General features: G+C 44.1%; 1 protein-coding gene across 1 annotated transcript in view; it reads right to left on the bottom strand.

Annotated features, from left to right (window-relative positions):
- The window catches only part of PRODH (proline dehydrogenase 1), a 231562-nt gene that overhangs the window by 44970 nt on the left and 170784 nt on the right, over positions 1-15808 (bottom strand). The window contains exon 7 of the mRNA XM_063913160.1: positions 15004-15083. Coding sequence (XP_063769230.1) covers positions 15004-15083 — 80 coding nt within the window. The remainder of the gene's footprint in view (positions 1-15003; positions 15084-15808) is intronic.

Below are 15808 nucleotides of genomic sequence, written 5' to 3'. Positions count from 1 at the left end.
TTTTGACGAAACCACCCTTTCGTGCTTTGGTTTTGGATCTAAATGATTAAAAAACAAAACAAAACATAAAAATGGCTAAAATCAAAGAATTTTGGGGTAATTTTGATCCTATGGTATTATTAACCTCAATAACATTCATTTCCACTCATTTCCAGTCTATTCTGAACACCTCACAATATTGTTTTTAGGCCAAAAGGTTGCACCGAGGTTGCTGGATGACTAAGTTAAGCGACACTAGTGTGCGGCACAAACACCTGGCCCATCTAGGAGTGGCACTGCAGTGTCAGACAGGATTGCACTTTTCAAAAACTAGTCCCCAAACAGCACCTCATTCAAAGATGTAGAAGAGGTGCAATGAGGTAGCTGTATGACTAAGCCAAGCGACACAAACAATTCCCACTGGAATTATACGTCCAAATCACTGGAATTATACTGCAAAATCACTGCAATTATACTGCAATCTCACTGCAATTATACGTCTAAATCACTGGAATTAAATGGCAGTACCACTGGACATATACGAAAGTATCAGACAGGATGGCACTTTAAAAAAATAGTCCCCAAACAGCATATGATGGAAGAAAATAAGGTGCAAGATGGAATTGTCCTTAAGCCCTCCCACCCACCCTTATGTTGTATAAACAGGACATGCACACTTTAACAAACCAATCATTTCAGCAACAGTGTCTGCCACATGACTGTGGCTGAAATGACTTATTTGTTTGGGCCCCCACCAAAAAAAGAAGCAATCAAACTGGCTCTACAGAGGCAAGATGTCGACCTCATCCTCTGATTCCTCACCCCTTTCACTGTGTACATCCTCCTCCTCACAGAGTATTAATTCGTCCCCACTGGAATCCACCATCACAGGTCCCTCTGTACTTTCTGGAGGCAATTGTTGGTAAAGGTCTTCCCGGAGGTATTTATAATTAATTTTGATGAACATCATCTTCTCCACATTTTGTGGAAGTAACCTCCTACGCCGATCGCTGACAAGGTTACCAGCTGCACTAAACACTCTTTCAAATTGCCTCTTTTTCCTGCCAGAATACATACAGACTGTCTGACATGCCTACTTGGATGCTGTCACTCATATAATCCTCCACCATTCTTTCAATGGTGACAGAATCATATGTAGTGACAGTAGACATGTCAGTCATCGTTGGCATGTCCCTCATTCCGGACCAGATGTCAGCTTTTGCTCCTGACTGCCCTGCATCACCGCCAGCGGATGGGCTAGGAAATCTTATCCTTTTTCTTGCGGCCCCAGTGGCGGGAGAAATTGAAGGAAGAGCTGTTGACGGGTCACGTTCCGCTTGAGTTGACAATTTACTCACCAACAGGTCTTTGCACCTCTGCACACTTGTGTCTGCCGGAAAGAGAGATACAACGTAGGCTTTAAACCTAGGATCGAGCATGGTGGCCAAAATGTAGTGCGCTGATTTCAACAGATTGACCACCCTTGAATCCTGGCAAAGCGAATGAAGGGCTCCATCCACAAGTCTCACATACTTTGCGGAATTGCTCAGTCTTAGCTCCTCCTCTAATTTCACCAGCTGCTTCTGTAAAATCCTGATGAGGGGAATGGCCTGACTCAAGCTGGCAGTGTCTGAACTGACTTCACGTGTGGCAAGTTCGAAGGGTTGGAGAACCTTGCACAAGACGGAAATCACTCTTCACGGTGATTGAGTCAGGTGCATTCCTCCTCATTTGCCGATATCGTAGGTGGATGTATAGGCTTTAATGGCCTTTTGCTGCTCCTCCATCCTCTGAAGCATATAGAGTGTCGAATTCCACCTCTTGCTTCAGTTGATGGCAGGGCAGGTTCAGGAGTGTTTGCTGGCACTCCAGTCTTCGGCACGCGGTGGCAGATTGTCAAAAGCGGCCCGCAATTTTTCGGGCCACTGACAGCATCTCCTGTACACCCCTGTCATTTTTCAAAAAATTCTGCACCACCAAATTAATTGTATGTGCAAAACATGGGATGTGCTGGAATTTGCCCAGGTGTAATGCACACACAATATCAGTGGCGTTGTCCGATATCACAAATCCCCAGGAGAGTCTAAATGGGGTAAGCCATTCTGCAATGATGTCCCTCAGTTTCCGTAAAAGGTTGTCAGCTGTGTGCCTCTTACAGAAAGCTGTGATACATAGTGTAGTCTGCCTAGGAACAATTTGGCATTTGCATGGTGCTGCTACTGTTGCCGCTGCTGTTGTTGCTTCAGGAGGCCATATATCTACCCAGTGGGCTGTCACAGTCATGTAGTACTTAGTCTGCCCTGTTCCACTTGTCCACATGTCCGTGGTTAAGTGGACACTGGATACAACCGCATTTTGTAGGGCACTGGTGACTCTTTTTCTGACGTCTTTGTACATTCTCATTATCGTCTGCCTAGTGAAGTGGAATCTAGATGGGATTTGATACCGGGGACACAATACCTCCATCAATTGTCTAAATCCCACTGCACTAATGGCGGATACCGGACGCACGTCTAACACCAACATAAGTGTCAAGGCCTCAGTTATCCGCTTTGCAACAGGATGACTGCTGTCATATTTCATCTTCCTCACAAAGGACTGTTGGACAGTCAATTGCTTAGTTGTAGTAGTACAAGTGGTCTTCCGACTTCGCCTCTTGGATGATGTTCGACTCCCAGCAGCAGCGGCGGCAGCAAGAGCACCAGTAGGTGTACCACTCAAGGATCCTCCCTAGGAATCCCGGTTAGGAAACAGTGAAATGGCCTGCAGGACTACTGACGTTCATGGCTGAGGAGGAAGTTGACGTTGAGGGAGTTGGTGGTGTGGCTTGCAGGACCTTGGGTACAAGATGAAGAAGAGATTTAGGTGTCAGTGGACTGCTTACGCTCTTACCCAAAGTTTCACAACTTGACACTGACTTATGATGAATGCGCTGCAGGTTACGTATAAGGGAGGATGTTCCTAGCTGGGTAACATCCTTACCCCTACTTATTACAGATTGGCAGAGGAAACACACGGCTTGACACCTGTTGTCCGGAATTGTGGAGAAATAATTCCACACCGAAGAGGTGGTTTTTTTGGTAGTTTGCCCAGGCATCACAATGCGCTTCTTCATCCCACAGACAACAGGTGTCTCCAACGGTGCCTGACTTAAACAAACCACATCACCATCAGAATCCTCATCATCAACTTCCTCCTCAGCGCCAGCAACACCCATATCCTCATCCTGGTGTACTTCAACAGTGACATCTTCAATTTCAATATCAGGAACTGGACTGTGGGTGCTCCTTCCAGCAATTGCAGAGGGCGCGCAAATAGTGGAAGGAGTCACCTCTTCCCGTCCAGTGTTGGGAAGGTCATGCATGGCAACCGCCGACACACTGACTCTCCTTGAGGATTTGTGACACCATCTCAGAACGCACAGTTCTTTTTTGTGCTTTTTTCATCTTAACTCTTAATTTTTGTAGTGGGAGGATGAGGGCTTCCATCGTCATGTGAAGCTGAACCACTAGTCATGAACATAGGCCAGGGCCTCAGCCGTTCCTTGCCACTCCGTGTCGTAAATGGCATATTGGCAAGGTTACGTTTCTCCTCAGACCATTTCAATATCTTTTTTTGCGTCTTTTTACTGAACTTTGGCTTTTTGAATTTTACATGCCCTCTATCATCACATTGGGCATCAGCCTTGGCAGACGACGTTGATGGCATTTCATAGTCTATGTCATGGCTAGTGGCAGCAGCTTCAGCACTAGGAGGAAGTGGTTATTGATCTTTCCCTAATTTATCCTCCAAATTTTGTTCTCCATTATTTTTCTGGAGTTATATAACACAATATGCGGCACAGGAATGACTCATGCACAGGACACTACCACTGGTCTGATGCAGGAGAACACAGCAACACTGTAAGGGACTTCTTGTTGTTGTTACTATTATTATAATACTGTAGCAGTGGACATATAGCAGCAACGTATACCACTGTGACTGCCTGGTCACTGGAATGACTGATGGCTGATGCACAGGACACTAGCACTGGTCTGATGCAGGACAACACAGATAATTATACAGCATCACTGGGCATATGGCAGCAGATGACACCACCACTGTGATGGTCACTGGACTGAATGATGCACAGGACACTAGCACTGGTCTGATACAGGAAAATACAGGTAATTATACAAGGGACTTATTATACAGCAGCACTGGACATATGGCAGCTGAGGACACCACCACAGTGACTGGACTGATGCAGCACAATACACCACCACTGAACTGATGCAGCACAACACAGCACCCTATACAGCAGCACTGGATATATGGCAGCAGAGGACACCCCTGTGACTGGTCACTGGACTGACTGATGCACAGGACACTACCACTGGTCTGATGCAGGACAACACAGCAACACTGTAAGGGACTTATTATACAGCAGCACTGGACATATGGCAGCAGAGGACACCACCACAGTGACTGGACTGATGCAGCACAATACACCACCCTGAACTGATGCAGCACAACACAACACCCTATACAGCAGCACTGGACACATGGCAGCAGAGGACACAAGCACTGTGACTGGACAGATTCAGAACAAGACACGTCCTCTCTCTACACTCTCCAATGCCGGAGTGAAAATGGCGGGGACGCGCGGCTCCTTTTATGGAATCCAAACCCCGCGAGAATCCGTCAGCGGGATGATGACGTTTTGCCTTGTTCTGGTTTCAGTGTCAGGCTTGGAAACCCGAGCCTGACTCGGGGACGGGCTCGTATACATACATATATACACACACCCATACATACATACATACATGCATACACAGATACATATAGTAATTTTGGTCTTGAGGAACCTGCACGTCCCAAGTGTCAACAGTCTAGATCACACTGTACATACATTTCTTTCTAGGTCACCAAGCTATACAAAAGTGAAAATTTGATCCAAATTCATCCAGTAGTGTTTGCGTTATGCCGGAAAGAACAGACAAAATTCAGAAATTAGTTTTGCCATCTCCATAGTTCATAAACAATCCCTAGAAGTATTTTTGATAAAATAGAGAGGCCAAACCACATTTCTGGAAAAAAAAAATCACTACCTTAACAGCATTTAAAAACAGAAAAAAACTGCGATAATTTCAATTTAAAAAGCTGTTGCTGATACAGGGTTACTGGTAGGATGTGAACCCTTTCACGCTCGTGACAGCATGAAAATACTTATTTGTTGCCTAATCACCAACTGTAAGTTGTTTGTAGCTAGAACAATGTGGCCATGCAAAGGAAGGTGGTGTGGTCAAGCTACCCATCCCTCGGAGTATGCCCAGCACTTCCCATTCCCATCATCCTTACCCTCTGTAAAAACACAATGCGAAAGCATTGTAGGGAAACCTCACCCAAATCTGGAATCGGACACGACTCAGGATTCGAGGAGCAATCCCACTTGATTCCTCACAGTTGGAAAGTATGTTGTCCTGGTAAAGAATTTGAGGAGATATGTGCTGATCTTGTGGGAGGCAGTGACCTGTCTACTAGTTATTGTATATACAGGTTGAGTATCCCTTATCCAAAATGCTTGGGACCAGAAGTATTTTGGATATCGGATTTTTCTGTATTATGGAATAACTGCATACCATAATGAGATGGTATCCGTACTCCAGGTCGACAGCACAAAGGTCGACACACCTTAGGTCAACGCCAAGTGGTCGACACACCTTAGGTCGACATGGACAAAAGGTCGACAGGAACAAGGTCGACATGGAAAAAGGTCGACATGAGTTTTTCACAATTTTTTTCTTTTTTTTGAACCTTTTCATACTTAACGATCCACGTGGACTACGATTGGAACGGTAAAGTGTGCCGAGCGAAGCGGAGCGAAGGCACCATGCCCGAAGCATGGCGAGCGAAGCGAGCCATGCGAGGGGACGCCTTGCACTAATTGGGGTTCCCGGTCATTCTACGAAGAAAACGACACCAAAAAAACATAAAAAACCTCATGTCGACCTTTTTCCATGTCGACCTTGTTCCTGTCGACCTTTTGTCCATGTTGACATAAGGTGTGTCGACCAATTGTCGTCGACATAAGGTGTGTCGACCTTTGTGCTGTCGACCCTCAGTCCCAGACCCAAGTCTAAGCACAGAATGCATTTGTTTCATATACACCTTATACACACAGCCTGAAGGTAATTTTAGCCAATATTTTTTATGACTTTGTGCATTAAACAAAGTGTGTGTACATTCACACAATTCATTTATGTTTCATATACACCTTATACACACAACCTGAAGGTCATTTAATACAATATTTTTCTAACTTTGTGTATTAAACAAAGTTTGTGTACATTGAGCCATCAGAAAACAAAGGTTTCACTATCTCGCTCAAAAAAATCCATATTTCGGAATATTCCGTATTTTGGAATACCATATATACTTGAGTATAAGCAGACTTTTTCAGCACGTTTTTTGTGCTGAAAAAGCCCCCTCGGCTTATACCCGAGTCAGTGGAAGGAGGGACACGGAGGGCACAGAGCGCGACTCTCCTGTGTCCCTCCTGCGTCTCCGGCGGCGTGTGTGTGTTAAATGAACTGCCCGTTCGTGAGCTCTGATTGGCTCACGAACCGGCACTTCATTTAATACACACACGCCGCCGGAGACGAGGAGGGACACAGGAGAGCCGCGCGCTGTGCCCTCCGTGTCCCTCCTTCAGAAGACAACGCGGGAGCGATGGAGGGTATGTACCCTTCCTGGCACTGTGGGGCATATCTGGCAGCATGAGGGCACATCTGGCACAGTGGGGCATATCTGGCAGCATGAGGGCACATCTGGTACTGGGGCATATCTGGCACTGTGGGGCATATCTGGCAGCATGAGGGGCATATCTGGCAGCATGAGGGGCATATCTGGCAGCATGAGGGGCATATCTGGCAGCATGAGGGGCATATCTGGCAGCATGAGGGCATATCTGGCACTGTGGGGCATATCTGGCAGCATGAGGGCACATCTGGCATATCTGGCAGCATGAGGGCATATCTGGCACTGTGGGGCATATCTGGCAGCATGAGGGGCATATCTGGCAGCATGAGGGGCATATCTGGCAGCATGAGGGGCATATCTGGCACTGTGGGGCATATCTGGCAGCATGAGGGCATATCTGGCAGCATGAGGGCACATCTGGCAGCATGAGGGCATATCTGGCACTGTGGGGCATATCTGGCAGCATGAAAGCATATCTGGCACTGTGGGGCATATCTGGCACTGTGGGGCATATCTGACAGCATGAGGGCATATCTGGCACTGTGGGGCATATCTGGCAGCATGAGGGCATATCTGGCAGCATGAGGGGCATATCTGGCAGCATGAGGGCATATCTGGCACTGTGGGGCATATCTGGCAGCATGAGGGCACATCTGGCATATCTGGCAGCATGAGGGCATATCTGGCACTGTGGGGCATATCTGGCAGCATGAGGGGCATATCTGGCAGCATGAGGGGCATATCTGGCAGCATGAGGGGCATATCTGGCACTGTGGGGCATATCTGGCAGCATGAGGGCATATCTGGCAGCATGAGGGCACATCTGGCAGCATGAGGGCATATCTGGCACTGTGGGGCATATCTGGCAGCATGAAAGCATATCTGGCACTGTGGGGCATATCTGGCACTGTGGGGCATATCTGACAGCATGAGGGCATATCTGGCACTGTGGGGCATATCTGGCAGCATGAGGGCATATCTGGCACCGTGGGGCTTATCTGGCACTGTGGGGCTTATCTGGCACTGTGGGGCTTATCTGGCACTGTGGGGGCATAGCTGGCAGTATGAGGGCATATCTGGCACTGAGGGCTGTGTACGGCTAGAGCTGCATTTCCCACCCTAGGCTTATACTCGAGTCAATGAGTTTTCCCAGGTTTTTGTGGTAAAATTAGGTGCCTCGGCTTATATTCGGGTCGACTTATACTCGAGTATATACGGTATTTGGATATGGGATACTCAACCTGTACTGTAAATGGACCAAATACTGAGTGGATGTTCTCTTCCTACCAAGTGGGAGACACACTGTAGAGCTAGGGATATAAAGGTGCTCTGATCTTAGTCAAGCACAGTTCAATAATATGATTACGTTGATTTGTTGAGCTTCCAGGTCTAGAGAAAAGATTTCCTAGAGACTGTACAAGTAACATCCATTCACTCAGAGTGTTTTCTCAAGCACCTCAATTCTTAAAGGTGACAATGTAACAACAAAGCAGGTTATAGAAAGGCATTGTGTGTATTCAGAGCAACTTGTGAACAGCAGCTAATGTTACATTTTGGAAAGTATATTGAAGGTTTAATACTCAGAAAATAACCAGGATAAAAGGATATTTCTCTGGTTGACTAAGGTTTAATAACAGAAGTGACTTTATATAGTATATTATATATACACACACACATATACTGTATATACACACACACACACAGTATATTTGTTGTAACACACTGAATGAATGTCAGTTCAGTCTTTGTTCTCTGCGCAGATTATCACTAATAAGTAGGACAGATAGTAAAGTCAATGACAAACTAAGCAGCATGTTGAATTGGCCACTCTACTATTATGCAAGTAATCTGTGCAGCATTGCTGAACTACTTTTTGCTCACAGTTTTTAGTTTCACCAAAAACAAGCCTGATTGTCCCCGTTGGAATTACCTCACTGTGGGAGAGGGTTCGCAAGATCCTTCTCCTGCGAGAATGACTCCATATGCATAAAGCGGTTTATTCCATTTGAGAGTGGCGTAAACAAGAGAGGACAAACTCCCAAAAGCATAAGTTTTGGGAGTTTGGTACACGATTGATAATGATGTGGACTGCAGTCTGTAGCCCTGATTTTGGTGCAATCTGCTATACTGTTAGTACTAGAGATGAGCGGGTTCGGTTCTCCGAGATAAAAACCCCCCCGAACTTCACCTATTTTACACGGTTCCGAGGCAGCCTCGGATCTTCTCGCCTTGCTCGGTTAACCCGAACGTCATCATCCCGCTGTCGGATTCTCGCGAGATTCGTATTCTATATAAAGAGCCGCACGTTGCCGCCATTTTCACTCGTGCATTGGAGATTGAACGGAGAGGATGTGGCTGCGTTCTCTCCCTGAAAAGCTCCCTAATCTGTGCTCAGTGTGCTGCAAATACCTGTGCTCAGTGTTCTGCAAATATCTGTGCTCAGTGTGCTGAAAATATCTACGTTCTCTGCCTGAAAACGCTCCATATCTGTGCTCAGTGTGCTGCAATATCTGTGCTCAGTGTGCTTTATTGTGGGGACTGGGAACCACCAGTATAATAGTAGTACAGTACAGTAGGCCATTGCTGTATCTTGCAGCTCTGTGTCACTGCAAGTATCCATTCCATATCTGTGCTGCATTTTTGTGAGTAGTATATATAGTATTACAGTGCAGCATTTTGGTGACCAACAGTATATAGTTGTACAGTAGGCCATTGCTGTATCTTGTAGCTCTGTGTCACTGCCAGTATCCATTCCATATCTGTGCTGCATTTTTGTGCGCAGTATATATAGTATTACAGTGCAGCATTTTGGTGACCAACAGTATATAGTTGTACAGTAGGCCATTGCTGTATCTTGCAGCTCTGTGTCACTGCAAGTATCCATTCCATATCTGTGATGCATTTTTGTGAGCAGTATATATAGTATTACAGTGCAGCATTTTGGTGACCAACAGTATATAGCTGTACAGTAGGCCATTGCTGTATCTTGCAGCTCTGTGTCACTGCAAGTATCCATTCCATATCTGTGCTGCATTTTTGTGAGCAGTATATAGTATTACAGTGCAGCATTTTGGTGACCAACAGTATACATATATAGTACAGTACAGTAGGCCATTGCTATTGATTAAGTTTTTTTGTATTTTTCTTTCCCATAGAAATTAACCCATAATGTCTCCACAATTTCTCCAGTTCCCTCATAAATACCCTCCTTTAAGTATGGTTTTAGAAATGGTTTAACATAAAGACATACACCACCCTCTCTTTTAATAGCCCTGTCTCTCCTGAAAAGAGTATAACCCTCCTAGTTAGCTACCCAATTGTGGGAATCATCCCACCATGTCTCCGTGATACCTATATCATCATATTGTTCCTTCATTACAAGCATTTCTAATTCCCACATTTTGCCTGAAAGGCTTCTTGCATTTGCAAACATACATTTTAGGTTAGTAATATACTTATTTATTTGTCTATTCATTGGTATCCTTTCCCTTCTTACTTTAGTATTCCTTGGTTTTCCAATTCTTGCTGTTCTTCCCCTCCCCCTTCTCCACCCCCATTGTATGGTGGTCACTAAGATGCTCTCTGTATTGTAAGGTAGTCACAGGAAGTATTGTTTATTCTACATTACAAAGCTATCTGTATTTATTGGTCACTATGATGTCTTCTGTATTGTATACAGACATATATACTAGCCTTTGCCCATGACTTCCCTCGCGTAGATGTCTGTTATTCGTCAGCTGAGCTTATTTTACAAAAAACAGTAGTGCAATCTAATATTGTGATGTATATTTTACACATTGATCACAAAATGTCTTTGTAAACAATATTTGCAGTTTTTCCATCAGGGATTAACACACAAAAATGCTTGGAGCTACTAATTTGTGAGCAAGCCTTGCAAAGCTGCAGTTGGGAGAAGCAGCTGGTCCTGAGATCTACGCCTGCAGCCCTGAGCATTTGCGACTTGCTGATCATCATAGCGAAGAAGATGCTTACAGGAAACTACAGGCGCTTGAACGGAAAAGGAAAATTGTATAAACACAGGCTCACCTGCGCCACATTCCATTAGAATCTCTGCCTCAATTAGGTTCCTCTGCAGAGCAGTCACTTTAAATCAGGTTCCACTGCATAACTTGGGCGGAGCCAAGTTCCGCAAAACCATGATTGAAACACCAACTTTCAGTGTGGGGAGAGTCAAGCATCTCATTTTTCTTCAATTGTTCCTCTCCCTGATCTTACATTGAGATCATACATACTTCCGTTTCTTTCTAGGTCGCTAAGCTATACAAAAGTAAAAATGCAATCCAAAAAACCTTTGTATGTACAGACAACCCTTATAGTTTTATTATATGCATAGAGATATATTTCACTAGAATAGTAGTTCCAAAACTCGGACTAACAACCCATGTTTTAAAGGTTATCCATGGTTGAGTATAGATGGTTAAATTGAAAAGAGTGAGTTACATATGTGTCCTCTTACATCCTTGCTGCAGTCAAACTAAACAGCCCTTGAAGTCGCGCCATGCCATGTCGGGACTTGATAGCGCAGAACATTTTTTCCGGTTTATCCCACAAAAATGCGTCTTAGACGCACAGTAATATGTAATAGGATGCATAAACAGCTTCTGCGGATTAACATGATATGCAGCATACTGTACCTATATTCCGTGTGTAATTGCGTCTCTATCTGCATCTGAAATGTTACGTTACAGTGTTTTCCATGAAAACACTGTAGCATAGCATTTTGTATGCAAATACAGTTGCAGTCACACACAGAATATATGCATATCATTTTAATCAGAAGCTGCTTATGTGTCATATTACATATTACTGTGCATCTAAGAAGCATTTTCGCTGAAACAAACCCTAAAAAAAGACACTAGGCGCTACAGAGTCACACAGCACTCACGGTTTATGTGTAATGCGACTTGTAGCGCACAGAGCAAATATGTAAGAGCACATATCTGTACTAATTAAGTCACATGCCCTCAAACATTGATATCATTGACTGTTAAGGTGGGAACACACTAGAGCGACAGGGATTTGTTCAGACATCGGAATGAATACCCGTCAGCCCTACATTGTGTACACACTGGGGCGATGCTAATGAAGGTCGGAACAAACATGTTCCGTCCTCCATTAGCATAATACAGGACACTAGTGACAACGCTTGGTTTTATGTGCAGCACATAGAACCAAGCGTCCATCGCTAGCGCGCAATCATGCATACACACTGAGCGATGTAGGCAAAATGGCTTTACAAAATGGCATTTTGTGCCGACATCATTCTAGTGTGTACCCAACTTTAGTGTGCCTTGAGGAGAGAGTTTAGGAATTACTGCTCTAGAATGCGCTCTGTATTGTGTAGTTATCCATAGGCTGTCGTCTGTATCTACACTGTGTAGCCTGATAATTATCTTACTGCTCCAGACCTTGTCCTCTGCTTTATTTCACAACTTACTTTTGATTTCTGCTATGAACTCAGCCTGTGCACTTGGATTTGGTATGAAGTCAGCTTGCCTTTGACCTTCAGCTTGTGTACTGGATTTACTTGATCTCTGCCTGCCTTTTGATCATCCACTTATGACCTGGAAGATTCTGGTCTTCAGCCAGCCCAGACTTCAGCTTATGTGTACTCATTATTATAACTTCAGCTACTCTCTGGCCAGTTTATGTCTGCGATACCTACTGTACATTCCAGTACTTCCATTACCTCTGCAAAAACCGGTAATAAAGAAATTCTACTATTAAGTTTTACACATACATACACATTTTCGAGCAAAATGTAATCCACGCCAAAGGTTTATCATTATACATACAATGCTACACACAGTTTAAGGCATGCTAATTATTCTCACTTGCTGGTACTGTAGTCTTATTTTAGATATTCTCCTTAAAGACATCTTTTTGCCTGTTAATTATTTGAAAATTCCAGCTTGTGTTATTGGCCTTGAAGCCAAATCTCTTATACTAAAGTGGAAAATCTGCTTACAGCCCCAAATGTTAACCCTTAATAAACGCTTCAAAGAAAGTAAATAAACATAAATAAATATAATGCTATTTCAATAAAAACCTAAATACAGCTAAACTATTAGAAAAACGTCTACAAAACTATTTAAATTCTCTCTCTAAAAAAAAAAAAAAAAAAAACGGCAAAAACCCAACAATGTACAATTCCATGAAAATGTTTTTAAAGATGTGTGTTAATTCTCAAAAAGAAAACAAAAAAAAACCAGCAAGGAGGAAAAGACAAAACAAAAAATATACAATTGAAGGCTCCATTAGGGGTCTTGGCTATTACTACAAATGTGCTATAAACAACTACCATACAGATGTGTCCTCATACATTTTTGCCTCAGTCACGCTAAACAGCCCTTCTCGTTGCACAAATTAAACATTCGGATGCAATAAAACTGCTTAACTGAACTGCAATGATTAAATTTAATATGCAACACACTTTTACAGCTCTGTGGGAATGAGTCTGAATCGGTATACGAAGTGGTACAATGCAGTGTTTGCGGCTTTATTTCACGCCGTGTTCCATTGTGTTTTATCAGAAAACTTGTACATGTAGAAAATTAATTCCTGTGTGGTTAACGTTGCAGTCCAGCATCTCTGGTACAGATTGAGTGTTGTTTCGCTACATTTGCATTGCAAATAAGACACAAATTTAAAGAAAAATTTGCCATGCTTCACTGTTCTGGGCAGCTTGTGCCACATGGCATTGAGGCTACGTGTATGGGGACACATCTGTACATTTACTTTTGTCCTCTAATCTACCCTAGAAAATGGGATTTAGGGCCATGGGGCAAAGCACCGTGAGCAGCCCCCTGGCTCACCTCCCTGCACTGTTTAGATGCCGTGCGCATGACACCTATTCAGAGATTACCCGCTGCTTTGCTGTGCAGAGCACTGGTGAACAAAGGCCTCTCCAAACTCCCTACTCGCCCGCTGGACACTGTGGCCTGCAGATGGGACAGCGGAACAGTGTCTGAATAGCGGTACTGTCCCGCTGGAATAGGGACAGTTGGTAGGTTTGTTTTTTTGGGTCTATTTTCAATTAACTACTCTCTAGGTGGGTGTGGTATGAGTTGCCGGTGGCCGGGCGGGTTCCCGGCGCCGGGATCCCGACCGCCGGCTTGCCGAAAGCGGGGTGAGCGCTAAAGAGCCCCTTGCAGGCTTGCTATGCTCGCCACGCTGCGGGCACGGCTATCTATTCTCCATTCAGGGGGGTCGTGAACCCCAAAGAGGGAGAAAAGGTGTCGGTATGTCGGGTGTCGGGATTCCGGCACCGGTATACTGTGCGCCGGGATCCCACCAACCGGTATACTGAATACCACCCCTCTAGGTGGCAGGTTCCTCAATAACAGTAATGATGAGCAAAAAGTCATAAGTAACACTTTCACTTCCTGATTCTTTACTCAAATGCAGCGCAAACAAGCCCCTTGCGGGCTCGCTGAGCTCGCCACAGGTTCTATTCCCACTCTACGGGTGTCGTGGACACCCACGAGTGGGAATATTCCCCGTTAGTCGGCATGCCATTGGTAATGTGACCAGCGGTCTCCTGACCACCGGTCACATAACTACATCCCCTTGCATATAGCTGAGAATAAATTGTCCCATTATGTAAACCCGTGGTACATTGTACAACAAACAGTAGTACAGTTAATAGAATTCATTAAGAAGCATGACATCAGCAACAGCATGACATTAAGAATTTGCTGACGCAGCAACATGGAAATTTGGACTGTATAATGGTTGCACTTCTCACCCTTACAATAGGTGTCCCGTGTTTGGATGCAGTGCTTCCATTTAAGAGACATGTGTCTACTCCAGTGGTTCTCAACTCAACTCCAGCAGCAATGCATGTTCTGAGGCACTGCTCCCAGGAGCACTGGTGAACATACTATATATTTGTAGAATCACTGGTTAGTCCACCTATGCTCCAGGAAATACACAGAACACATAGAGCTGTGGAGGCCCTAGGACATGTTGGAGAAACACTGTTCACTGTATTGCAGTATGGCGCGTGCAGACAATGCAGAGTTAAAAGATAAATGACATTGGAAAATAGTCCGGTATTCTATAGATGTTGAATCAGGATTAGAAGTGTCCCTGGGGAAGAGGTAAAATTACACTGAGCATGAGAAGGTCATAATAAATGAAGGTGCAGAACGAATGGTTTACATTTCCCCTTTATGACCAAATGATAAAAGGAAATGAATATATGCGACATATTGAAATTTTTACATCCTCAAAATGTAGAATTTTATTAGTGAAGCATACCCCGAGAGTCCAAGACTTTCACCCGTGAACCAGTTATGACTTTCATCTTTCGTAGCAATTCCTAGCTCCACTAGGCTGTCCTGTAAGGGAAGACAAACTTTATTTGGATCTACAGTCTTCTTTTTTTACTCAGGAGCAAATGGATAAAGAACAAGGCAGCACTGCATTAGAAAGATTGGATAAACAGAATTATTTACCATAGCCCCTTCGTCCTCTCCTACAGTAGTCTTAAATGCAGCATACTTTAAAACTATGTTTAACAAAATGACACTATTGGTTTATGTAAAAAAACCCAAAGTGCATTGCCATTTTAAAAATCCTGCATGGCAATTGTTTGTGCACACTGCATGCTTTCCTCACCCTCTACTGCACAGGTTCTCAAACTCGGTCCTCAGGACCCCACACAGTGCATGTTTTGCAGGTCTCATCACAGAATCACAAGTGAAATAATTAACTCCACCTGCGGACCTTTTAAAATGTGTCAGTGACTAATGAAAACACCTGTGTACCTGCTGGGTCACCTGTAAAACATGCACTGTGTGGGGTAATGAGGACAGAGTTTGAGAACCACTGCTCTACTGCAAGCAGAATACAAAGGAAGTACAGAAGTATTGTGGTATCACATCCTCGCATAGAATGAAATCCAAAAACCACCTTAGTACAACAGTCACCAACATAAATTTCCAGCAACTAGAAGAATAGTTAAATCAAGTAATGAACTTAATTGACTTCTCCTGGAAAGGTTCAATCACAATTAAAATCACCTGTCTTTTTTCTACTTTATTAAATATTTATTGGTTTTCCA

Source organism: Pseudophryne corroboree, chromosome 1 (assembly GCF_028390025.1).
Source record: "Pseudophryne corroboree isolate aPseCor3 chromosome 1, aPseCor3.hap2, whole genome shotgun sequence".
NCBI lineage: Eukaryota > Metazoa > Chordata > Amphibia > Anura > Myobatrachidae > Pseudophryne > Pseudophryne corroboree.
The sequence above is the reverse complement of the archived record's forward strand: the minus strand, read 5'-3'. Positions and strand labels throughout refer to the sequence as shown.